The sequence below is a fragment of the Muntiacus reevesi genome, chromosome 5 (assembly GCF_963930625.1).
Source record: "Muntiacus reevesi chromosome 5, mMunRee1.1, whole genome shotgun sequence".
NCBI lineage: Eukaryota > Metazoa > Chordata > Mammalia > Artiodactyla > Cervidae > Muntiacus > Muntiacus reevesi.
The window spans coordinates 110,973,048-111,000,075 of NC_089253.1; the positions used below are offsets into that span (position 1 = coordinate 110,973,048).

The 27,028-nt window shown below is 37.1% G+C and overlaps 1 protein-coding gene and 1 long non-coding RNA gene across 3 annotated transcripts in view; both read right to left on the minus strand.

Moving 5' to 3' along the window:
* Nucleotides 1–27,028, minus strand: part of LOC136168571 (uncharacterized) — a 332,652-nt gene that overhangs the window by 40,253 nt on the left and 265,371 nt on the right. The gene's annotated exons all lie outside the window — the stretch shown is intronic.
* Nucleotides 1–27,028, minus strand: part of EDEM3 (ER degradation enhancing alpha-mannosidase like protein 3) — a 72,922-nt gene that overhangs the window by 40,253 nt on the left and 5,641 nt on the right. For both annotated transcript variants that reach the window (XM_065936196.1, XM_065936195.1), the window contains exons 2-6: nt 24,093–24,138; nt 7,167–7,267; nt 6,585–6,624; nt 2,209–2,321; nt 933–1,086 (exon numbers count right to left, since the gene is read on the minus strand). In XM_065936196.1, coding sequence (XP_065792268.1) covers nt 933–1,086; nt 2,209–2,321; nt 6,585–6,624; nt 7,167–7,267; nt 24,093–24,138 — 454 coding nt within the window. The remainder of the gene's footprint in view (nt 1–932; nt 1,087–2,208; nt 2,322–6,584; nt 6,625–7,166; nt 7,268–24,092; nt 24,139–27,028) is intronic.

A 27,028-nucleotide genomic window follows, 5' to 3' on the forward strand; every position in this document is an offset into this window, starting at 1 on the left:
TCCTTTCCCTCTGCCTTAAATATAAAATTTTCTTGGGCAGGTGGGGAGGCGGGGATAACTCCTAGGACTTCCCTGGTGGTCCAGTGGTTAAGAATCGACCTTGCAATTGCAATGCAGGGAACAAGGGTTCAATCCGTGGTTGAGGAACCCATGCTGCGGGGCAACTAAGCCTGCAAGCTGTACCTACTGAGTCCACCTGCCACAACGAGAGAGAAGCCGACCTGCCACGCCGAAGAGCCCGTGGACAGCAATGAAAGACCCAACGCAGCCAAATAAATAATAATAACAATAAAAACTCCCTCAACTGACTGTGCTTGTGCTGCCAACTCTTCTTAACCACTAACACAGAGGAAATCTTACAATGAATGTCCCTATACTTTCACCTACGTTGAATCCTTCCTCCCCTTTATTCTGCCACATTACATCCTTCAAGGCTCTGTTTATCCCTAATCATCCTAATGTTTGCTGGAACGTCTCCTTCTGAAACTCTTTTTTTAGTATTTTTAATACCATTCACCACGTTGCGGTTCTCCTCCTAAGTCTCGGAACAATCTCCTTTTCACTGCTGTACTTCTCCCTCATTCCCCTCTGTCCTGTATTCCCTCAACCTCTCCTCTGGAGAGTGAACACCTACTCTACTGCTTCCACCACATCGTCTGCACAAATAATTCTGGGCCCAAGTTCTAGTCTGGCATTTGTTTCTTCCTTCTGCAGCATAACCTTATGCAATGACACAAAAAGTTTTAACAAATCTAAATTATCACACCATTCAAATGCAAATTAACCAAAATGGTCATATAAATTTGTTATAGAGCTTGAAGCAATTTTTTTCCAGCCTTAAGCAGGTAAGGAATGATGGCTGGATCACAGAAATTGATTCTTTCAAAACAGCAAAGTATACAAAGGCTGCCACATTTTTCAGAATTACTTACTCTTGGATAAGGAAGGCCACTGGTAGTATTGAAAGCTGGTAAAAGTTTGTAACCCAATTGCTTTGCCATTTGGAGAAGTTCATCATTGTACCACTGCATGTACTCGCCTTTTTCTTTCAGCATGATTGCCAGTGAGTGTCCACCCAAAAGACCCCTACAACCAGAGAGATGAAACATTAGTCACATTGTACACATACCTACACATCATCACCTAAACAGATGTGGGTATCTTGCTACCAACACTTTAGAGTACATAAGGAACAAGCACAGAAGAACATAATTTCCTACCTAACTCTGGCTACTCAGTTTGTGGCAAACCATTATAAAAACCATTATTAACCCAAGGCCAGTATGAAAAAAAAAAGAATAAAATGTTGTAACTGTTGTAAAAGGTTTGGCCCCTGGAGAAGAGAATGGCAACCCACTCCACTATTCTTGCCTGGAAAATCCCATGGAGAGAGGAGCCTGGTGGGCTACAGTCCATGGGGTCGCAAAAGAGTCAGACATGTCTGAGCAACTAAACAACAACAAAAGGGTTTGGCATTCTTAAATACCTTACATTTTCTTAAAATAAAAAACAACCTAGAAATCATTTATCTTAATAAGTTAAAACATTTGATTTTAACAAATTTTAAATTTAATTATAGCACCATGAAATCTCTTGACTTCTAGTATAACATTAACAAAACTTCCCCACTCTTTATTAAATATAATAGATTAATAAACTCTGTGAAAAGCGAAAAAACTATTTTTTTAATTTAACTGATTAACAGACTCACTTTGCCTGTGTGACAAAAGGAAATGAGTTACAGTAACACAAAAATAACCATTAAATATAAAAAGGTAATAATGTTGAAATGTGAATTAATAAATCCTGTACTTCCTGTGTTCCAAGAATATTTCAAACTGTTAGTTTAAAGGTAATCCTATAAATTCAGTTTGGCTTGAAGAAGTGCTAAGGTTAGTAAAATAGATAAGCTGGCAAAAAAACTGGGATGTAGCTAATACGCAAATACTTGACCTGTTGTCAGTCCTTTTTTAACAACATACAAGATAACCTTTGATCTGAGTCTGCACCTTTGATTTGAGTCTACAACTATTTCCAAAGTTTGTTGCTGACTGTGCCTCACATGTAGCAGGGTGGTTCCACAGTCTCTGTTTTACAGTATCCCACCTTTTATTTTTTAAACATAGGAAATTTCTTGCTTTACTACCACCAAGAAATAAAGAGCATACCCTTATTCTTCTGTTAGAGTTTAGTATCTCACATACTTACCCAAGAACTCTGATGTTTGTTTCAAAGACTGATACAACTACATCATTATCTAAGTTAACATCTCTTAGAACTTTTCTCACTGCATCTTCAAATTCTTTAGTTTTATTTAATACCTAGGAGAAGAAAATTATTGAAAGTAAAGTTATTTTCAACCAAGACACAGAAAACTATCCTCAGAATGAGCTACTAATAGCAAGTTAATACCTTAAGATTACAAAAAATAACACAGAAAAAAATGTTTCCCTTAAGCATATTATAAAAATGTGATACTATCTAAAACTGAAAAAGATTAAATGCCTATTTATATTCCAAGGAATCTTTATATACTTTTTTTTAGGCATACTGAAAAATCATTAGGACTTTAAAAACAATCATCATCAGAACTGTTAGCTGGTGTGTATAACCCATGACCTACAGCTCCAAGAGGTGAACTCTACTGGGATTTGGTTCCCAAGTCAAACAAAACAAAACCCACCCTATTCGTCAAGTATCATTTTAAAACTTGCTTAGTCTCCAAAGAAAGCACATCCTCCAGGGAATGATCAATTGATCCTAAACCATACAACGCTTGCCATCTTCACCCCACGGACATCATGGCCCCTAACTGAGGAGGCAGTGCAATGTTGGGCTAAAGAACAAGCTCTGATTTGAATTCTGGTTCCTTAGTCTCATCTCTGAGCCTGTTCTTTCATCTACAAAAAGAGGCGATACCTATCCTCAGAGGTTTGTTTTCCTAAGTGAGATAATGCATGCAAACTACTTTTAGTAGAGCACCTGAAGCACCTGACTTAGTAAGTGCTTGACACCATTACTATCTATTATGACCATTATTACCATGAGGGTCTATAATCCTGACAAAGCTAAGAACTCTGGATGCCTGCAATGAGCTCCAGAAGAGGAGGACCACTGTCATTACACAGGTTGTGTCGATTTTTCAGTCTAAATTAAGGTTGCACAAGTAGATGTTATTTAGATCTCAGGTCCATTAAAAGTAAGTCTTCCTTTACCTGACTGTTAATCCTTTTGTTTGATAATATTTTATAGTGCTTTCTCATCTGATCTGATACTTCACTAAAAATTCTAATTTGGGGACTTCCCTGGTGGTCCAGAGGTTAAGAATCTGCTTGCGAATGTAGGGTTGCTCCTTGGTCTGGGAAGATCCCACATGGCAAGGAACAACTAAATCGATGCACCCCCAACTACTAAGCCAGTGCTCTAGTGTCCAGGAGCCGCAACTAATGAGCTGTTTTCCCCCTAACTACTGAAGCCCAAGCGCTTAAAAGTCTGCACTCTGCAATAAGAGAAGGCACGGCAATGAGAAGTCTGTGCCCCGTAACAAAGAGTAGCCCTGACTCGCCGCAACTAAAGTAGAGAAAGCTCATGCACAGCAATGAAGACCTAGCACAGCCAAAAGGGAATAAAAATTTTAAAAATTCTAATTTAGGCATAAAACATAAGAGTCTGACTAAAATTTAAGTAAAATTTAGGGTAAGCCTTGAGTATAGTATAATATAAAACCTGATTTTAAATTGAGTGCTTTTCTTTCTCAGTCTCAAAGTCCATGTAAATTCTGAAGACACAAATGCGAATGTACAAAGACCTGTATCACTTCTGGGAGACACAACTGTTCTACTCACTCCGCACACACACACACACATCTTTTTAATATAATTATTCTTTCAAAGTCTATCTCCTGAGAATTGCTCCCAAGAATAGTACCTATGCTATCTGTTTCAAAGAAGAATAAAAATGAGAAGAGTTTTGTCCATAATTAGCTAAAAATTCATTCTAACAGCTCCATTAGTTGACGGGTTTCTTAAGCTCCTAATTGATAACAAAGAACAAATTCAGGTCTCTTCCTTTCCCCCCTTTAATTTGTTCAGTATCTTTCTCGCTGTAGATTTCATGGTAACGTTGACTTTAGTGTAAATTTAAAGTTTTAGTGTTTGATTTCATTACAATCAATAGAAACTAGACGTCTAGAATTATGAACAAGAGTTTAAATTGAAAGATCAAACTCTGTCAACAGAAGTTCTACTTAACATATTATGGTAAGACCAAAATAAAAACAATAAGGTTGCATCCTGTCCCAAGTGATATGTCCTCTAATATTTTCAAATAAAGAAACCACAAATCAAAAAATGACCACAGAGTAAATTAGAAATATCAAATACTTGTATTGATAAAATGTACAACATTCCTTCTAAATGTAGGAAAAACTTTCAAACTAAGTTCTTTTAATTCTTCTGTTTAAATAGATATTAATAGGTACCTTAGATATCCAATCTAGGCCCTTCTGAAGTGAAAACAGGGATCCAGAGAAGCTAAATAATTTGGTCAACATCACATATTAATATTATATGATCACTTCCTGGTACTCCCTGCCACAAGGAGCAAGAACTCAGGTTACACCAGTACTCTTAAGTGTGGTCTGCTGACCAACAGCACCACCAAGTGGCAGTTTGCTAGAAAAACACCTCTTTGGGCCTGCCTTCAGTCTACTCCCATCACAATCTGCATTTTATTTTAGCGAGATCCCCAGGTGATATGAAGCAAACAAGTCTAAAAAGCACTGCATCATTACACGTGGTTCTCAAAGTTTAGCATATATTAGAATCATCTGGAAGCTTGTTAAAAAAAAACAAAACACTCCTGGGCATTATTCCCAGACTTTCTGATTCAACAGGCCTGGGATGAGGCGCTACAATCTGCATCTCTAACAAGTTGCCCCGTGATGCTGACGCTGGTGGTGCTGGAATCATACTTTGAGAACCAGTGCCAAAGTGGTTTAATTTCAAAGCGGAACAGAACCTATTCATAATAATGGCTGCTCAATTAGAGACCAGTAGATTTCTAAATATAGGGAAGTTATGCAGCCTAGAAATACATTTTCTCCTTCATTTCTGATAAAAAAATTTAAAAACACATAGAATATCTGAGGTCGAGGTTCATAAAAATCCCTAAGAGCTTAGAGAGAGATGATGGAGAGCTTCCACTATATAAGGATAAAGCCAAGATGACAGAATGAGAAACAAATGTACATGCACCTATGGTCTTTCCTAATACGCAGCTACTGCCCCTCCCTCACTCCCCTGTACCCAGACAGACATGAGGTGTATCACCCCGCTATACTTATAAACAAACACCACCACCTAGCTTCTTCCCGGGCGGCAATCTGTGTCTCCTGGGATACCTATTTATCTTTTTCTCTTCTCCTATCACAGCAGAACACATAGGACTGCTAAACCAAAAATAAGGTACACAATAGTCTCTCTTACAGTCATAATATGGTTGACACATTCCTTTTATTTCTGAAAAATGAAATCACAACTTTCAAAACTCTGATACAGCTAAAAAGGTCTGAACAATCATGAACTTCTCAACAAAAAATATCTCAACTATGGCTAAATTTTATAAACAAAGAGAAGCTTTAGAGAAATACATAATAATGCCGGGTCCCACTTCAGGAAAATTAAATCAGAGTAACTTGGGAGAGAAGGATATTTTTTTAAACTTCGTAAGTAATATTCCTAAGGTGCTGATATAGTTGAGAGTCTCTGATTAAAAAAGAAAAGAAAAAGAGAAAAGAATCACCCAGTGAAATAAAAATGTAGAAACAGTATTGGGAAGAAAAGCCAGGCTCTGAAAAGTTTCTGCCACCACAAAGATTTTTTGTTGTGTTTTTTAAAACATTAATCAATACTTTAGACATTAACTCAACTTTGAGAATTATGCCTTAAGGAAAATTCTGAAACATGCCTATTTTTAAACCGTAAATGATCTGAGAGTAAAAAACTAGAAAGATACTACATTCAGAAATCATGACAGTTGGAACTGAGCCATTCCCCTCTGCCATCACGAACCACACCCAACAAGAATTAATTTAAATAACTTTGCCTCCCATCAGGTTTAAAAGGAGTGCAAGTAGTGATCACTTGGTATTAAAAATCACTTTTGAGAAAGAAGTAAATTTTTAATGGACCTAATATATAAACATTTTAATTTAACAATTTCAGTATCATTGCAGCATGTCTTTCTGGAACAAGAATATCAAGAGCATTTTTTAGAATTACTTTCTTCCAATAGCTTCAACCTACTTGTCCAAAAGGAAAACAACTTTTCTGATTAAGGGGCCATCATGTAAGCTAACATACCTATAAATTTTAAGTATCTCCATGATTCTACATAATTTCACTTGACATTCACATGACATTATCAACTCAACAGTATGAAAGATTTATTTTGAAGCAAAGAATCAAATTATCTTAAATTCTAAAAGCTTCTATTTCAGACTTACTGTACTACAATTATATTCATAGTACTTAAGCACACATATTATGAAATTTATAAAATAATTTAAGAAGAATCAAACCTACCACAAGAGTGTCCAAAGAATCAATCAGTGTCAGGGAAAATCTATGAAACAAGAATAGTGAGATACAAAACATTAGAATTCTGAATGTTTGTATCCACGAACATATAAGACATTATCTGCATCCTACTGACTGACTGGAAGTTTCCATTATTCCATTAACTAGTACTTTCATGCATCTACAGTACCACGTAACCTATAAAACACTAAAAGGACCTGAAAAGCCTTAACACCACATTTACATTAGGCATAACTACAAATCTTTCAAAGTGAACAGAAATATTCATTAGCTCTTTTAAAAGCAAATAAAAAATATCAACGCATCAACACCTTTTAAGTGTCAACGACTATATACATTCTAAAAGTCACATTCATCTTAACGACTCAACTTTTCACTGATCTAAGAGGTAAACTGATTAATATTGTACAAAAGATAACAGAAAGGAATAAAGGAATTTAATGTAATACTTTAAAGCACTCTTTGAAATTTAACCAATTCCCAGATACACAATTACACACTGCCTCTAAGATGCCTTAAGACTTGAGAACTTTGAGATGCCATGTTATACCCTTTGTTAATACTCACTTTCCCAAGGCATCATCAACATCACCCCGACTTGGCTCCTGGCCTCTAACCCGACCTCTGCAGGTCAAAGGCATGAGTTCATCCGCTGGGTAAGCATGTTCCTGCAAGGAAAGTCTTAGTGAGTCACTAAGGAAAGTAAGAGGAAAGTGCACATCTTTTAGAGAACATAACTTTTCAGTTTTTTAAACAAAAATTAATCAAAAGTTTTACTATTCTTACAGTCCATGAAACCTTAAAAGAAAACTTTTTAGCTACAAATATGTACTTGTAAAATACAAGATAATATTTCCTTTGATCCGTTTCCCCTCCACCCAATTTCACTTCCCAGAGATAACCGCTGTTAGAACTGGCATTTATCATTCCAGACCTATCCACACATATAGAAATACATGCACATACATCATTTAAACATTTCATTTACAAATAGGTACTCATGCCATATGCACACACTGTCCTAAAATGTGTTCACTTAAATCACTCTGGGGTTTTTCATGCTGCAATTCTACAGATGTATTTTATTCTTTTTAATAACTGCATAGTGATAGTTTAATATTAACTAATATTATTGAGTACTTACGTTCTAAGCACTGTTCTATATATTTTAGTTTATTTAATTTATCATATTAAACAAATTCCATTATTTCTGTTTTATAGATGAGAAAACTGACGGCCGGAGAAATTAAGTAAGCCTATGTCATGCAACCAGTAAATGATGGATCCAAAATGCAAACATGGCAACCTGATCCCAGAGCCCACACACTTCATAGGACCTGCTCCTTACGGTATTCCAAAGTATGGGTACTGATGGACATGCAGGTTGAACTCAATTTTTTTGCTGTATAAACAATGCTTCAATAAACAGCTATATGTCCATATCTCTTGTACATATGCTTGTATTCTATGGATTAAATCTCTAAAACCAGACCCAGTGGGTCGAAGATAAGGATATTTCATTTTTTCTATGCTGTGCTTATCCAACTAATCAGTCATATCCAACTCTTTTCGACCCCATGGACTGTAGCCCACCAGGCTCTTCTGTCCATGGGGATTCTCCAGGCAAGAATACTGGAGTGCGTTGCCACGCCCTCCTCAGGGGCTCTTCCCAACCCGGGGACTGAACCCAGGGCTCCCGCACTGCAGGCAGATTCTTTACCGTCTGAGCCACCAGGGAAGCCCAAGAACACCAGAGTGGGTAGCCTCTCCCTCTTCCGGGGGATCTTCCCAACCCAGGAAATCGTGCCGGGGTCTCCTGCATTGCAGGCAGATTCTTTATCAGCTGAGGTACCAGGGAAGCCCCGTCATATATGCTAGCTACTACATCAAACGGAGGACAAAGATATACAATCTTAACAACACCTCAGGCAATGGTCAACAGTTCACATTTTGTCAATGTCCTGGATAAAAAATGGTATCTCAAGTTTCATTACAAATGAGGATATATATCTTTTTGCATTCAGTTCAGTCACTCAGTTGTGTCCGACTCTTTGCGACCCCATGAATCTCAGCACGCCAGGCCTCCCTGTGTATCACAAACTCCCGGAGATTATTCAAACTCAAGCCCATCGAGGTGGTGATGCCATACAGTCATCTCATCCTCTGTCATCCCCTTCTCCTCCTGCCCCCAATCCCTCCCAGCATCAGGGTCTTTTCCAACGAGTCAACTCTTCGCATAGGTGGCCAAAGTATCGGGAATTTCAGCTTCAGCATCAGTCCTTCCAATGAACACCCAGGACTGATCTCCTTTAGGATGGACTGGTTGGATCTCCTTGCAGTCCAAGGGACTCTCAAGAGTCTTCTCCAACACCACAGTTCAAAAGCATCAATTCTTCAGCGCTCAGCTTTCTTCACAGTCCAACTCTCATATCCATACAAGACCACTGGAAAAACCATAGCCTTGATGAGACGGCAAAGTAATGTCTCTGCTTTTTAATATGCTGTCTAGGTTGGTCATAACTTTCCTTCCAAGGAGTAAGCGTCTTTTAAATTCATGGCTGCAATCACCATCTGCAGTGATTCTGGAGCCCCCAAAAATAAAGTCTGACACTGTTTCCCCATCTATTTCCCATGAAGTGATGGGACCAGATGCCATGATCTTAGTTTTATGAATGTTGAGTTTTAAGCCAACTTTGTCACTGTCCTCTTTCACCTTCATCAAGAGGCTCTTTAGTTCCTCTTCACTTTCTGCCATAAGAGTGGTATCATCGGCATATCTGAGGTTATTAATATTTTTCCCAGCAATCTTGATTCCAGCCTGTGCTTCATCCAGCCCAGCATTTCCCACGATGTGCGTATAAGTAGGGTGACAATATACAGCCTTGACGTACTCCTTTTCCTATTTGGAACCAGTCTATTGTTCCATGTCCAGTTCTAACTGTTGCTTCCTGACCTGCATACAGGTTTCTCAAGAGGCAGGTCAGGTGGTCTGGTATTCCCATCTCTTTCAGAATTTTTCACAGTTTATTGTGATCCACACAGTCAAAGGCTTTGGCATAGTAAATAAAGCAGAAATAGATGTTTTTCTGGAACTCTCTTGCTTTTTCGATGATCCAGCAGATGTTGGCAATTTGATCTCTGGTTCTTCTGCCTTTTCTAAAACCAGCTTGAACATCTGGAAGTTCACAGTTCTCGTATTGTTGAAGCCTGGCCTGGAGAATTTTGAGCATTACTTTACTAGCACGTGAGATGAGTGCAATTGTGCAGTAGTTCGAGCATTCTTTGGCATTGCCTTTCTTTGGGATTGGAATGAAAACGGACCTTTTCCAGTCCTGTGGCCACTGCTGAGTTTTCCAAATTTGCTGGCATATTGAGTGCCGCACATTCACAGCATCATCTTATAGGATTTGAAATAGTTCCACTGGAATTCCATCACCTCCACTAGCTTTGTTTGTAGTGATGCTTCCTAAGGCCCACTTGACTTCACATTCCAGGATGTCTGGCTCTAGGTGAGTGATCACACCACTGTGATTATCTGGGTTGTGAAGATCTTTTTTGTACAGTTCTTCTGTGTATTCTTGCCACCTCTTCTTAATATCTTCTGCTTCTGTTAGGTTCATACCGTTTCTGTCCTTTATCGAACCCACCTTTGCATGAAATATTCCTTTGGTATCTCTAATTTTCTTGAAGAGATCTCTAGTCTTTCTCATTCTTGCATTTCCCATTCTTTCCCATTTTGCACTAGCCACTGCTATTTCTTTTTAGAAATGTCTATTTATACCCTTTGTTTATTTTCCATTGATTGTCTGACTCCTTATACAGTGTTATGTAAACATTTTTTCTCCTATCTTTCCTTTGGCTTTCAACTTTGTTTACAGTACCTTTTACTTTAATCTTTAAATACGTAGTTAAATCTATTAGTGTCTTCATGGTTTCTAAATTTGGGGCATGGTTAACAAGGCTATCTTGGGTCTCTGAAAACAGCAGTCTTATAATTTTATTTTTTATACGTCTAGATATTTACTCCATCTGGAATCTAATTTTGCTTTTGATGTGAAGTGGGAATGTACTTGTATTTTTTCCCCCAAGTAGCCAATTTCCTAAATACCACTTTTTAAACAATTCATCCTTTCCCTAACTGCTTGAAATATAGCTTTTAAAGTGTCTACATGAACACACGTTTGTATAGCCTCTACTTTGTTCTACAGACCTAGTTCCTACTCCTACTGCCCTACAGACCTATTTGTTTTACAAACCTACTTCCTGCTTCAAAACCATTGTGTTAGTCAGTCTTTGCAACATGCCTTGCTACTTGGTTAAGCAATTCACTCCCCCCAATTATTTTGTTCTAAATTTTCTTAATAAGTTTTTCAAGTTTACTCTTCTGGATAACTTTAAAATTTCCTTAAAATTCCATTGAAATTTTAATTGAAAGAGTCTAAATTGGGGAGAATTGATATTTTTTGACCAACTGAATCTTCTCATCTAGGACTACTTTATCAATATACTAGCTCAAATCTTCTTTTATGAATTCAGTTTCCACCACAGGTCTCATATATTTCTTAATATTAATAGGTACTTTTTATTGAAATAGGTTGATGTACAAATTATGTTAGTTTCGGGTGTACAACACAATGACTCAACTAATAGGCATTTTATAGCTTGGCATATTTATAGCTTGAGTAGATTGTTTTTCGGATAAACAACCATGACAGTGTATGTCTAGTCTAAATGATAATGAAGCACACAAGAATCCTCCCTCTTGTCTACTACACAGTGAAATGTTTTATAATTTTTTAAAATTATTTTTAATACATAGCTAAGCTTGAAAATAAGAAATTTTCCAGTACGAAAACTGAATAGTGGAGTGAGAAGATGAAGCTGCATTGACCACAACATGGGCATTAGGAATAAAGACAGGCTTTAAAGGGGAAAATGTTAACACCCAAAGTGTCGGGAGATGTTGTTGGCCCTCCATGCATGGCCATAGCCAATGAAGTAGGTTCTTTAAGGTGAATAGTTGCGTTAATGAAATTGGACTAGAACATCTCCAATTACTTGGCTGTACATCTTAGAAAAGGAGAGAAACAAGAAAAGCCTGCTAAACTTTATATTCTCTTTAACCAGGGGACTATCTCTAAAAGAGTCCCCCAAAATTAATAAAATGTGACTATAAGAAACATTTAGAAGCTAGAATCACTGTTTTACATATTTCAATATTAGATAATACTTACTGACTACCTGACAAGGATAGCAGGATTAATATACTCACCCTCTTCCCTAATTCAACTTGGGATTTTTATCAATTATATTATTATAAACAGTTTTCACTTTGCATGTTTTCACTATACACACACAAATTGAGATTCACAATTTAAACTTTCAGCAACATGGTTCAAATTCCAAGTACCATTGTATTTTTAAATAACTGCACAGAATGCAAACTGAAGTGCCCAGTTCTTCCATCCACAAATCACTACGTAAATACCAGATGCTTCCTGTGATCAGTGATCAATCACATCACTTCTTTCAAAGTAGAACTAGTGATTGATCACTGTGTATTTTTTAGTTCAGACAGCAAGCATGAAGTTACATGTCTCCTTGTCACTTAGTGATAATCCTACATGACAGTTTGACAGTTTATAAAAATAATCAAAAGAGGAAATTAACCAAAGGATGAAAGCTCACAAAGAAATGAAAAGTGGAAACACTGAAAGTGAAATTCACATTGAACATAAAAGATATAACAGAAGAAATAGCTGACCATGGAATGTTGACACTGCTGTCACTGAAGCATTATCTAGATATGCTGTCAGAGGAATTCAGTAAAGACCAAATTATCCACGTAGATGAAAAAAGTGGTTGTGACATAATAATGCCTGCAGAAATTTCATGACACAGAGGGAAAAGGATAAAATTTTTGAAGTGGGTCCAAACTTTAAATTTCTGTATCTACCACACCAGGTATAGCACAGATTTATGCTGTATCTTAAGTCATACAACAAGAAGGCAAGGAAGGCTAGTCCTATTCTAACTTCCCTTAGTGAGGTTTTTACAAAGAAATAATACTTCAATTCCAAAATATCTAATATTTTGAATAACGGTACACTAAATATTAGTTTTAGCTATTTCAAAAATTTCTCTCTACATTTGTAACTATCAGAAAGTTTTAAATGCTTTGACAAAGATTTTTTTTAAAGGTTCAGAACATTTATAGTCTGGTCTGGAATCATAATTTTCCCAGTTGCTAGTGTTAGAATTCTACTTAACTGGAGTCAACGCACACCACTTTTCTCTGGCGTCTCCATTCCTGAGTTTTATCTCTTGAGTGCCTGGACTTTGTCCTCAGGTAAGTTATTTTTGTTTACTTTAAAACAGCGTCATCAGTACTGTTATTTCTGGGTTAAGCTGGCTCTTGCCTTACACTTGAAGAACAATCTGAATGATTATAAAATGCCTGAAACATATTTTCTCTCCTTTAGAAGTTTGAAAATACTATTCCACTCTTCTTGCATTCATGAAATATCACCATGGCAAAGTTTCTAAGACTACTCTGATCCTTTGTACCTTGAATATGACTTGTTCCTCGTATACCTGTATGCCCGTATGATTCTTCATTCTAAAAATTCAGCAAAAATATTCCTGACTCCCAATGTCCAACTCTATCCTCCTGCCTCTCACTTAACTCAATTATCTAGATTCCAAACTCATTACCATGTTTGCAGCAAAAAAAAAAAAAAAAGAAAAAAAAGAGGTCAGGAACACTACACAGATGGTCACACAAAAGGAAAGACCAAAACAAAAAAATTAGACTAAATACAAAAAGACTTGCAGCCTGCAATCCTTCAGGTTATTTTAAAAACTTCAGTGTTCTACAATGATTCATTTCCTGAGGAAAGGATTCCAGGTAACAAATGCTTTGATATAATTAGAATCCACATGCAGCTACCAAATTCTAAATTAAATACTTTATAATTTTAATATTATATACATATTTTAGTAAAATTCCTAATTACTTTTGCATGTGGCTTTGAGATGTCAAGTTTCTCTACTTTTTCAGTTAATTTCAACAGAACCATGATTTACCAGAATGCATAATATTTTTAATGCTTTATAGTTTTATATTTAACATGTATAAAAAACACTTAGAAGTAACTCAAGTAACATTTTTTTAAAACTTGCTTATGTATTTTGAAAGATACTATATAAGAGATCATTCAAATGTTAATTTGATTGTAAAGAGCTCTTCGTAAATGGCTGCTTAGAAAGCTTAATAATACATTTTTAGGGTTTGCAAAACACCTACACAATCACCTTTATCTGAAATTAAATATGAAACTCAAACCCTAAGCTTATCCAGGTAAGAAAAATATTATTAGCAACTGAAAACCAGAATAATCAAATAAGAGAGCTTTGAACCAGGTGCAAAACTACTTTAAGTCCCCCTGTTTCAACATTAAGGACAGAAACAAAACCACAACCTTTTCTTTCGGTTAACCACAACGCAAACTACAGTTGGTTTGCATAATTTCAGAGTAGCGCGCGTGCGCGCTCAGTCACCCAGGCATGTCCGGCTCTTTGCCACCCTGCCGGGCTCCTCTGTCCACAGGATTCTCCAGGCAAGAACACTGGAGTGGGCTGCTATGCCCTCCACCAGGGGATCTTCCCAACCCAGGGATCAAACCCAGGTCTCCCCAATTGCAGGCAGATTCTTTACCACCTGAGCCACCAGGGAATCATAAAGCAAAGTACAGTTGATTTGCCTAATTTCACAGCAATGCATACATGGCAAATAAACAGCATACATGGCCTTATACGTCAAACATTCTGGCTAACTGAGGTTACAGTAATTCTTTCTCTTCAATGTATTGCCAGAACAAAGGATAAGAATTTTCATACTTTCAAAAACACCCAGGAAAAAAAAAAAACTTTAAAAATTATCACTAAAAATAAAACTCAGGCAATAAAAGTCCTATATCAATTAAGTATTGATAGAACATGTGCTTAGCTAAAAGCAAGAGCAAAAACATAAAACAAAACACTGTAGACTCTCCACATCAAATTCTAAATTTACTAGCATTTTGATACAACAGCTTCAAAACATCCCAATCAGGGACTTCCTTTGTGGCTCAGTGGTGAAGAATCCACCTGTCAACGCAGGGGGCATGTGTTCCATCCCTGATCTGGGAAAGATCCCACATCCCCCAGAGCAATTCAGCCTGTAGGCCACCACTATCGAGCTAGAGCCCGGAAATCGCAACTACTGAAGCCTGCGAGCCCTAAGAGCCTGTGCTCCACAAGAGCAGCCGCTGCAGAGAGGCCCGAGCACCACGACTAGAGTGGAGCCCCTGCCCTTCGCAACTAGAGAGACGCCCGAGCAGCAACAAAGACCCAGCGCAGTGAAAGAATAAACACAAAATTTTAACACACTCAAATCAGGACTTCTCTGCTGGTCGAGTGGTTGAGAATCTGCCTGCCAATGCAGGGGACATGGGTTCGATCCCTGGTCCGGGGAGATTCCACATGCCTCAGGACAACTAAGGCCGTGCGCCACAACTACTAAGCCCATGTGCTGCAACTACGGAGCTCCTGCCCTGGAGCCCGTGCTCTGCAGCAAGAGAAGCCACCAGAATGAGAAGCCCGCAGGCTGAAATGAAGAGCAGCCCCTCACTGCAACCAGAGACAGCCTGCGCAGCAACAAAGACCCCGCACAGCCATAAATAAATACATAATTTAAAAAAAACCCTCAAATCAAAGCAGCATCCAAAACTGACCTTTCCGTAAAGCCAAGTCCAAAAACTAGCCAAAGGGAAGAGACTTTATTCTACTAAAACCAACAATAAGACAGAAGTACTGTTTACTTGTAATAGTGAGCTACTGAAGACACCAAATCTATTTAATGCCCCATAAAATTATATACATTTTAAATGTTTTATTACAGATCCTTATTGTTAAACACCTCACCTCCCTTCTTGAAGCAGGTAAGATATTCCTTCCTAAAACAAAAATTAAATAATATCTAATAAACTATTATATACAGATAGCACATGCTAGTTACTGACTGAACTTACATAATTTTTCAGTTCTCTTTTCACCTCAAATCAAATATTCCTTTTCCCTTTTGTTCACTACTTATATTAAGCCATGTTTCAGGGTGTTTAGGATTCCATTTATCTAAACTATTAAATTATTAATACTTCTACCCTTAACATATAGTCCTTTGAATACTATATTTTATGAAATGTTTCTCAGCACTGAGGAGAAAAAAGTAACAAAACTGCAACTATCTGATAAGATTTTAAATTAAGCACAGAGCAGAATGCTGGCAAGCTTTAGAAGTCTGTACTCAAGAACAGAAGTTTCCAAATTCTTCAATATGTTAATCAATTTGGTGTGATCAATGATAAAATGAACTTATTAAATAATATTACATGGAATAAATGATAATAAATAATAATGTTGTAATAAAATAAAGTCCTGCTACCAACAGATATTTTTAGCAAGATTATTATCAATAATGCAGAAAAAGTATTTGACAAAATTTAATAAATACCCTGTGATGATGAAAATTCTCAGCAAGCTAAAAATAGAAAGGAACTGAATACAAAGCATCTATTAAAAACCCACAGCTAATATCATACTTAACAGGGAAAGGCTAACTGCTTTTGTCACAAGATTAGGAGTGAGACAAGGTTCTCACACTTCTTTTCAACATCATACAAGAAGTCCTAGCTACTGCTCTCAGAAAAAATAAAAGGTACATAGTTTGGAGGAAGAAGGAAAAATCTTTTTTTGCAGATCACATGACCGACCATGTAGGAAACCTTATGGAATTTACCAAAAAAGCTACTAGAAATCATATGTGAATTTAGCAAGGATCTCAAGTTATCAGAAAAAGCTGTATTTCTGTATGACATCAATGGACAACTGGGAATTAAAATTTGAAAGACTGTAATTTGCAAGAGCATTAAAAATATGAAATACTTATGAATAAATTTAACAAGAAATGTGCAAGACTTGTACACTGCAAAGTACAAAACACTGCTAACGTTAAGAACTAAATAAATGTACAGAGACACAATCTTGATGGATTAAAAGACTTGATACTATTAAGAAGTCAAACTCTCCAAACTGATGTATTGATTTCAACATAATCCCAAACAGTATCTCCATAGGCTATTTTTTTTTTTTAGAAATTGACAACATGATTCTGAAATTCACATGGAAATGCAAAATATCTAAAATATTCAAAACAATTTTGAAAAAGAACAGCTGAAAGACTTATACTGCCTGACTTCAGGACTTAATATCACTTAATTCAAGACTGATACGGATGGACTAATAGATATTTAGATCAGTGGGAAAAAAGATACAGAGTCTAGAAATGGACCCAATCATATACAGTTAACTGATTTTACAAAGGTGCTATAGTAATTCCATGGGACAAGGATACTCCTTTCAACAAACCATGCTAGAATAATTGGATATCCACAAAGAAAAAAATATAAACAAAGCTTTACCTCATACCATATATACAAACATTAACTCAGAATGAGTAATAATAGATCTCACTGAAAAAGCTAAAATCATTAAAACACCTAGAAGAAAACAGGAAAATTTTTGTGACTCTGGGCTAGGCAAATATCTTTTTAGATAGGGTATAAAAGACATAAGTCATAAAAGATAAAGAATAAATTGGACTTGGTCACAAGTTAAAACATTTATACTTCAAAAGACATTAAGAAAATTAAAAGGCAAAGTACAGACAGGAAGAAAATATCTGTAAAACATACATATGATAAAGGACTAATATCCAGAATATAATATATCTCTTATGACTCAGTTATAACAGGACAAATGACCTGATTTTAAAATAGCAAGAGATTTGAACAGATGTTTCACCAAAAAAAGATATACTAAGCACATGGAAAGATTTTCAACATCATTAGTCATCAGGAAAAATAAAACTAAAATCACAACAAAATACCACTACACACCCACTAAAATAGCTAAAATTAAAAAGACTGAAAATATCAAGTGTTGGAGAAGATGTGGAGTAACTAAAACTCTTAAATTGCTCATGAGGAATGCAATATGTTACAGCCACTTTAGAAAAGTCTGGCAGTTTCTTATAAAAAGTTAAATTTACCCTTCCCATATGATCCAGCAATCCCATTCCTAAGTATGAAAATGAATGTCCACATAAAAATCTGCATTCTCAAATTCACAGCAGTCTTTTAATAAGATCCAAAGACTAGAAACATTGGAAATATTTATCAACTGGTGAATGGTGTTTTACCAAATCAACAAATACTACTGAGCAATAAGGAGGAACTATAATATCTCCAATAACATGGACAAATCTCAAAAGCAACACACTACGGGAAAGAATGTGAACCAAAATACTACATACATATTCTAAGATGCCACTAATATGGAGTTCTAGAAAAGGGAAAACTAGTGGCAAAGACCAGATCACAATGGTTGCTAGAGGTCAGAGGTGGAGAAAAGGAACTGATTGCAAGGAGCATGAGAAAGCTTCAAGGGGGAAATGGAAATGTTCTGTGTCATAAACGTGGTGGTAATTAAACAACTGTGTACAACTGTACAACACAGAACCATGCATTTGAAATCGGAAATTCTTTTCTCTGTAAATTCTACCTAAATATATAGGAAGATGTGGTTCTATTGAGTCAAATCCTACACAGAGTATCACAGTATGATTTAAGAAACAAAACAAACAAAAAAACCTACGAGAAGACACTATAGAATCTAAGTCACTTTGGCAGTTTTTTTAGAATGTTCTAAAAGTAGAGGTCAAGGAACAATGATTAATAAAAGGTAGTCCTACAACTGTTTACACACAAAAATTGCACATACACATGTGTTTGTATCTTCCCTACTCCTGATCCTTAATACCACTTTTAAACTTATTTATTTATAGAATTACTTTTTGATTAAGAAACTATCAAAAAGAAACATTAGGTACAGTTTCAAATGAAAATATGAAAAAGTTCTGAAGATGGATGGTGACATTTGCACAACAATGTGAACATAATTAATGCCATACACTTACAAAGGGTTTAAATGGTAAAATTTTATGTATATTTTTACCACAACAAAAAATGTTTTTTAAAAATCAGAAAAAAATAATTGTTAAGAAAACTTACACAAATCTGGAAATCCACACAAAAGTTACATTTTAAAACAGTTCCTTTTGTTTAAAGGATAAATACAGATTTTTCTTTGAACTGTGCACTCACAAAGATGAAGTGAAGTGAAGTCACTTAGTCATGTCTGACTCTCTGCGATCCCATGGACTGTAGCCTACCAGGCTCCTCCATCCATGGGATTTTCCAGGCGAGAGTACTGGAGTGGGCTGCCATTTCCTTCTCCAGAAGATCTTCCTAACCTAGGGACCGAACCTGGGTCTCCCGCATTGCAGGCAGATGCTTTACCGTCTGAGTCATCAGGGAAGCCTGTGCACTCACGAAAGCAGGCTTAAAAGTGAATAGGTATGACGCTTCTAGCTAAAGGAAACTGTGCTACTGTGCTTACCAACTCTTTCAGGATTTATTTATAATGTTTAGGTCTAGTTTCTGCTTACAATAATTGATAACGGAGTTGTCTATAGTCAACAGGAAAAACATTAGAAGACAGAGATCATCAGATCAGGGAGCTCAGATCCAAAACAATTCTGTATTTGGTGGCCTAAATAAATACATGTATTTTGTCATCTAATTTAGTCTGCAGACTGGCCTCAGCACAAGTACTAAAAACAAGCTAACAGAAGCCCTAAAGTGGCTGTAGTCTAAGGTTAAATAAGGTCATGCAAAAACTGCCAAATAACACATCTAATTTCATTTTATTTGGGGAAAAAAGAAAGTCATCTGTGCAATTCACTGTGGATAAACCAGTCTGATTGAGACTAGAGATGTCAAGTACATTCGTTATCAGTTCAGTTCAGTTGCTCAGTTGTGTCCGACTCTTTGCGACTCCATGAATTGCAGCACGCCAGGCCTCCCTGTCCATCACCAACTCCCGGAGTTTACTCAAACTCATGTCCATCAAGTCGGTGATGCCATCCAGCCATCTCATCCTCTGTTGTCCCCTTCTCCTCCTGCCCCCAATCCCTCCCAGCATCAGGGTCTTTTCCAACGAGTCAACTCTTCGCATGAGGTGGCCAAAGTATTGGAGTTTCAGCTTCAGCATCAGTCCTTCCAATGAACACCCAGGACTGATCTCCTTCAGGATGGACTGGTTGGATCTCCTTGCAGTCCAAGGGACTCTCAAGAGTCTTCTCCAACACCACAGTTCAAAAGCATCAATTCTTCGGTGCTCCGCTTTCTTCACAGTCCAACTCTCACATCCATGCATGACCACTGGAAAAACCATAACCTTGACTAGACAGACCTTTGCTGGCAAAGTAATGTCTCTGCTTTTTAATATCCTATCTAGGTTGGTCATAACTTTCCTTCCAAGGAGTAAGCGTCTTTTAATTTCATGGCTGCAATCACCATCTGCAGGGGTTTTGGAGTCCAGAAAAATAAAATCTGACACTGTTTCCACTGTTTCCCCATCTATTTCCCATGAAGTGATGGGACCGGATGCCATGATCTCAGTTTTCTGAATGTTGAGCTTTAAGCCAGCTTTTTCACTCTCCTCTTTCACCTTCATCAAGAGGCTCTTTAGTTACAGTTGTTAGTATTTGTGCTATTGTGCGCTTAGTCGCTCAGTTGTGTCCTACTCTGTGACCACATGGACTGCAGCCCACCAGGCTTCTCTGTCCATGGAATTCTCCAGGCAAGAAAACTGGAGTGGGTTGCCACTTCCTTCTCCAGGCAGCCCCAAATAATATTCTTAGTTGACAGAATGCACATGTTCTAAGCCTCTCGGGTCGTGTCTCTTTTTGACCTTATGGACTGTAGCCCGCCAGGCTCCTCTCTGTCCATAGGATTCTCAAGGCAAGAATACTGGAATGGGCTGCCATGCCCTCCTTCACAGGATCTTCTCAACCCAGGGATCAAACCCAGGTGTCCTGCATTGTGGATTCTTTACCATCTGAGTCACCAGGGAAGTCCAAGAATACTGGAGTAGGTAGCCTATCCCTGCTCCAAGGGATCGTCCCGAGTCAGGAAATTGAACCAGGGTCTTCTGCATTGCAGAAGATTCTTTACCAGCTGAGCTACCAATTGATAAAATCAGAAAATTCTTGGATGTAACACCAAGAGATGGCAAAGATTTAGTAATCTACCTAAGGCTGGCAGGGCATTGTTATTGAAAAATAGCACTACTAGAACCTGGGGAATCATAAAGAAAAACAAAGTTCAAAGACGGCATGCCTCAAACAGGACATAATGAGTGTGTCTGAAGAAAGTTCTGTGTACCATCTAGGGAAGGAGTTCTGAGTTAAAGCCTAGATAAATTTTAGGAGGGCCATTTCAGTCTCAGGTAGACAATGACTCGGCTAGTAGCCGTGATGATAGCAGCAGTAGCTGGCAGCAGTAAACACACAGTGCTTCCTATCTGCTGGACACAAATTCCAAGTACTTTAATGATGTTAACTTGCTTGATCTTTAAAACATCGTGAGGCAGGCAAACCATTTTAAAGAGATGAAGAAATAGGTTCAGGGAGATGAGGTAACTTTCCCTTGTAACCCAGCTGGTAGGTGGCAGAGCTACCGCAGGGTGTCCTCCTCCATTTCCAGAGTTTTTGCTTTCAATATTATTCTGCTTGTCTTTGGAAAATAACATTGTTTTCCCGGAACCAAGAAAGTTAAAAGAATTGCTGTAATTGTGTACTAGACTGGAGAGTAATATTTTTAAAATCTAGTAAAAAATGAAAAGTTTTCAACATTTATTAAAAGCCATTTTAGCACAGAAAGGGCTTCCCTGGTGGCTCAGATGGTAAAGCGTCTGCCTGCAATGAGGGAGATCTGAGTTCAATCTCTGAGTTGGGAAGATCCCCTGGAGAAGGAAATGGCAACCCACTCCAGTACTCTTGCTTGGAAAATTCCATGGATGGAGGAGCCTGGTAAGCTACAGTCCATGGGGTCGCTAAGAGTCAGACATGACTGAGCAACTTCACTTAGCACAGAAGGCAACTGACTACAGCAAACAGATTTGTACAACCCCAAATTTACCATTAACGTATACTTTTGATAAAATTTATTACACAATTTCTGATTTTAAAAGGTAAAGATATAACACAATAATCAAATGCAAAAAAAACATCATTTGATTATACCTTCATAAGAATTCAAGTCAGTGCTTTCAAGAACAAAAAAACCATTTATGTACCAGGTATGATGCTAGCTGGGCTTCCCTGGTAGCTCTGCCTGCAATGCAACAGACCTGAGTTTGATGCCTGGGTTGGGAAAATCCTTAGAGAAGAGAATGGCTACCCACTCAAGTATTTCTGCCTGGAGAATTCCACAGACAGAGGAGGCTGGCGCGCTACAGTCCATAGGGTCGCAAAGAGTCAGACACAACTAAGCGACTAACATTTTCACTTCATTTTTACATGATGCTAGTTAAATATAGGACATATAGAAGATGAATTTATTAAAAAGTAAAGAAAATGGCCCTGTGATCTCAAAAATCTTATACTCTACAATAATCCTTTGTACTCATCCCCATTTTTCACAGGAAGACACTGCTCAAGGGGGTTAAATGATCTGTTTAAGGCCCAAGCTAAATAACTGACATAGGATTTGAACTCAAACCCATCTAACTCTAAAATCTATATATACTTTTACTCTGTAACAAGCTAATAGTGTTTCTGAGTATAGGAACTAGAAAAAAATTGCAACTGACTTCATATAACAAGTCCAGGGTACCTGGTCTCTGTTTAACATTCTAGAACTGTTTCACGTTAGCTGAGAACCTGAAAAGGGGAAGTGTGAATTCTAGACTAAACCTTGGGTTACAAACCTCAGACAGTTTGAGCCCAGCACAAGTACACTGCCAGAGTCACTCATGTCGTAAAAGAGTTGAACGTTTTAAAATAATATTGCAGTGGACTGCAGATGGGTGTGACGCCACTGGAAAAATGGAGGGCGGGGGGTGTTAATTCCAAGAGTTTCTGGTCTTTGGAAATGAAGTCCCTCTCCTTTAGATCTTGCAGGCAGATGACTGTAATAAAAGTTATGCTTTGCCCAAACTGAATTAACCAGGGATAAATGATTTTGAAAGAAATGTTAAGGGAATGGCCGAGTCTTGAGAAATGAATTCAAAACTATGTTTTCAACATGGTTAAAAACACACATAACTTCATCACCATTATATCTTAAAAACATTTAAGAACTCAGTACGTACTTTTAAAGGCTGTACAATATAGGGAATATGAATTATCAAATGTAAGACAAGCTTAAAAAATTTTTTTAATGTATAAAAGCATATGTACTTACATGTTCATAAAGATAACGTAAACAAATGAAGATATTTGGGTAACAGAAAAATGGATTCAGAATCAGTTGAAAAACACAGCAGAATCAATTAAACTTAGTTCTTTGCCAAACTTTCCCCAACCTCATTTACAGGCCTTAATCATAGAAGATACTTCATAAGAAGTAATTCTCAGAATAATCTGATTAACCTTATCAAAACTACACAAATTTACTTGTAAAGTTATCTTTCGACATCTAAAATTTGCTGGCTAGTTATCTTTTAAAAACCATTATGATTCTTTTTTTTTTTGCATTTTAAGATCATTTTACTGGCAGGGGGCAAGAGGTCACTGGGGTGGGGGGCAGCTACAAATGCCCTTCCCCATCTCCTGGCTCTTTATTATTTAATTAAAATTAAATTTTCAATTGTGGTAGAAATCATGGAACATAAGCTTTACCATTTTTAAGTGTTAAGTTTAGCAACATTAAGTATATTCACTATTGTGCAATAGGTCTCCAGAACATGTTTTGCTTTGCAAAACTAAACTTGTTATTTTATCTCAAGTGAGCACTAAGGCATTTTAAAATAATATGGACCAGCATATCTAGAAAGCAAAATATATTCAAATCAAGGCCCACTGTGAGGATATCATTTGAACAGAACGTAGGTGACGGTCTGATGCTCTTAAAGCAATGGTTTTCTTCATAAAGTGAATAAAGTAATTTTGTAAATACTTTTTTGTTTAGTTAAGAGAAGCATCTCCCTTAAGGCAAAGATAACATCTTACTCATGTTTATATTTACCATATCTAACTATACAAACTATTTAATACACACCATTGATAGCATCAAAAGAAACTATTTAAATACAGTTTCATAATCTAATTAAATTTATTCTTACCTATTCAATATATTGATTCGCTAAGAACCACTATCAGGAACACCCTGTTACCCTATGTTCACACTATTTTTTAAAACTTCCTTTAAAAATGAATTTTTAAAGGAAATTAAATTTATTAATTCAAGTTGTAAAATTCCCAGATGACTGTGCTCACATAATAATCGGCACACATAAATGGTATATAAAGATAAGTTTTCTACTTACCATATAGTTACCATAAGCATGATCAAACATTTCCAGTACTTGATTCCTATTAAAAGAGCAGAAATGGGAAAAAGTTAAATATATTCTACTTAATGCCTTTCAAAAAGTTATTGCTCCTTCATAAACATATACAAACAAAAAATGAAAGAAATATTTAGTTAGGAAGGAACATAAAGAGAGTCGGGAAATAGACCAGTGTTAGCAGACAAGCTTTCATGAATCACACATAGCTAGGCCAAAATTTCACTATTCCAGAAATTCATATAAAATTCATCTTATACTCTTTCCTAAGAAAACTGTTGAAGGATGCATGCCATGTAGAGAGAAGAAAATCTGATGATGAAAAACATTTACCTTGTAACAAAATTACTTAATATAAATGTCTCCAAAGGGGAAAACAATAAAGAGCCCCCAAAGAAATAATTATTGTTAACATGTATTGCTTATACTAAACATTCGACCAAAAAACAAAGAGGTGGGAATGTGTATTACTATAAAATAACAATACTCTATCAAGCCTTTGCCTTTCCCCTTAAATTAAATAAGATCACTAATGCCTACTTTAACACATATTTGTTAATATGTTGGTCAAATTTCCAAAAGCTATATTTTATGATTCTACTTTGTACCTTTTGTTCCTTTAAAAAACTGTCAAAAGTCAATAAACAGTATTCATTCCTGAAGTAAGAAAACTAATCCTTAAAAAGAGATTTGTGTATTTGGCTAACTCTGTTTCTCAAAACTCCAAAATGACTGTTTAAAGTGGAGATTTCCAATCCCCACACCAGACTGTGCCTGGTTAACCACAACCTGGTTAATTATGTAGGCTGTCCCCTAATAAGCAGGAAATGCACTGGCAGTTTTGGCTCTCAGAGCATGACAGAACTGCTCAGAAACTCATTTCACTGACATATAACAGGACAAACCACAGCACTGTCAGAATATTGGATAAGCAATAATGATATTTACTTTGTAATATTTAATATATGCTGGTCACTGTTTTAAACGCTTTCCATATATTAACTCATTTAATTATTACAACAATCCTTATGTAATGGTATTACTATATTATAGATGTGGAACATGAGAAACCAAGAAGTGACGTGACTTAGACAAGGTCATCCTGCCTTGACTGAAAATGGCAAGGCCAGGAGTCAACTCCCTGTGTTGTTTGTTCAGTCACTCAGTCGTGTCCAACTCTGCGACCCCATGGACTGCAGCACTGCAGGAAGCCCATGGACTGCAAGCCTGCAGGAAGCCTGGCTTCCCTGTCCTTCACCATCTCCCAGAATTTGCTCAAACTCAAGTCCACTGAGTAAGTGATACTATCCAACCATCTCATCCTCTGTCCCCTTCTCCTGCCTTCAATCTTTCCCAGCATCAGGGTCTTTTCCAATGAGTCAGTTCTTCACATCAGGTGGCCCAAGTATTGGAGCTTCAGCTTCAGGATCAGTCCTTCCAATAAATATTCAGGACTGATCTCCTTTAGGATGGACTGGTTGGTCCCTTGCAGTTCAAGGAACTCTCAAGAGTTTCCTCCAACACCACAGTTCAAAAGCATAAATTCTTTGGCGTTCAGCCTTCTTTATAGTTCAACTCTCACATCCATACATGATTACTGGAAAAACCATAGCCTTGAGTAGATGGACCTTTGTTGGCAAAATAATGTCTCAGCTTTTTAATACACTGTCTAGGTTGGTCATAACTTTTCTTCCAAGGAGAAAGCATCTTTTAACTTCATGGTTGCAGTCACAGTCTGCAGTGATTTTGGAGCCCAACAAAATAAAGTCTGTGACTGTTTCCATTGTTTCCCCATCTATTTGCCATGAAGTGATGGGACTGCATGCCATGATCTTTGTTTTTTGAATATTGAGCTTTAACCCACCTTTTCTACTTTCCTCTTTCATCTTCATCAAGAGGCTCTTTAATTCCTCTTCCCTTTCTGCCATAAGCATGGTGTCATCTGCATATCTGAGGTATTTGCTATTTCTCCCAGCAATCATCATTCCACCCTGTGCTTCATCCAGCCCAGCATTTCCCATGATGTACTCTGCACAGAAGTTAAATAAGCAGGGTGACAATATATATACAGCCTTGACGTACTCCTTTCCCAATCTGGAACATGGAAACAAGTCCACTGTTTCATGTCCAGTTCCAACTGTGGTTTCTTGACCTGCATACAGATTTCTCAGGAGGCAGGTAAGGTGGTCTGGTATTCCCATCTCCTGAAGAATTTTCCACAGCTTGTTGTGATCCACACAGTCAAAGGTTTTAGCATAAAAAATGCAACAGAAATAGATTTTTTCTGGAATTCTCTTGTTTTTTCTATGATCCAACAGGATGTTGGCAATTTGACTGTGGTTCTTCTGCCTTTTCTAAATCCAGCTTGAACGTCTGGGAGTTTTCGATTCACATACTGTTGAAGTCTAGCTTGGAGAATTTTGGACATTACTTTGCTACTATATGAAGTGAGTATAATTGGGCAGTAGCTTGAACATTCTTTGGCTTTGCCCTTTGTGGGACTGGAATGAAAACTGACCTTTTTCAGTCCTGTGGCCACTGCTGAGTTTTCCAAATTTGCTGACATATTGAGTGCAGCACTTTCACAGCATCATCTTTTAGGATTTGAAAGAGTTCAGGAGTAATTCCATTACCTACACTAGCTTTGTTCGTAGTGATGCTTCCTAAGGCCCACTTGACTTTGCCCTCCAAAATGTCTGGCTGTAAGTGAGTGATCGCACCATTGTGGTTATCTGGGTCATTAAGATATTTTTATATTATTATATATTTTATATTCTTTTCTTTTCTCTTCTTCTGTGTATTCTTGCCACCTCTTTTTTTTTCTTGCCACCTCCTTTTTTTCTGAGGTTTTTTTTTTTAATTTTTATTGGGGTATAGTTACTTTATTTTTTTTTAATTAATTTATTTATTTTTCC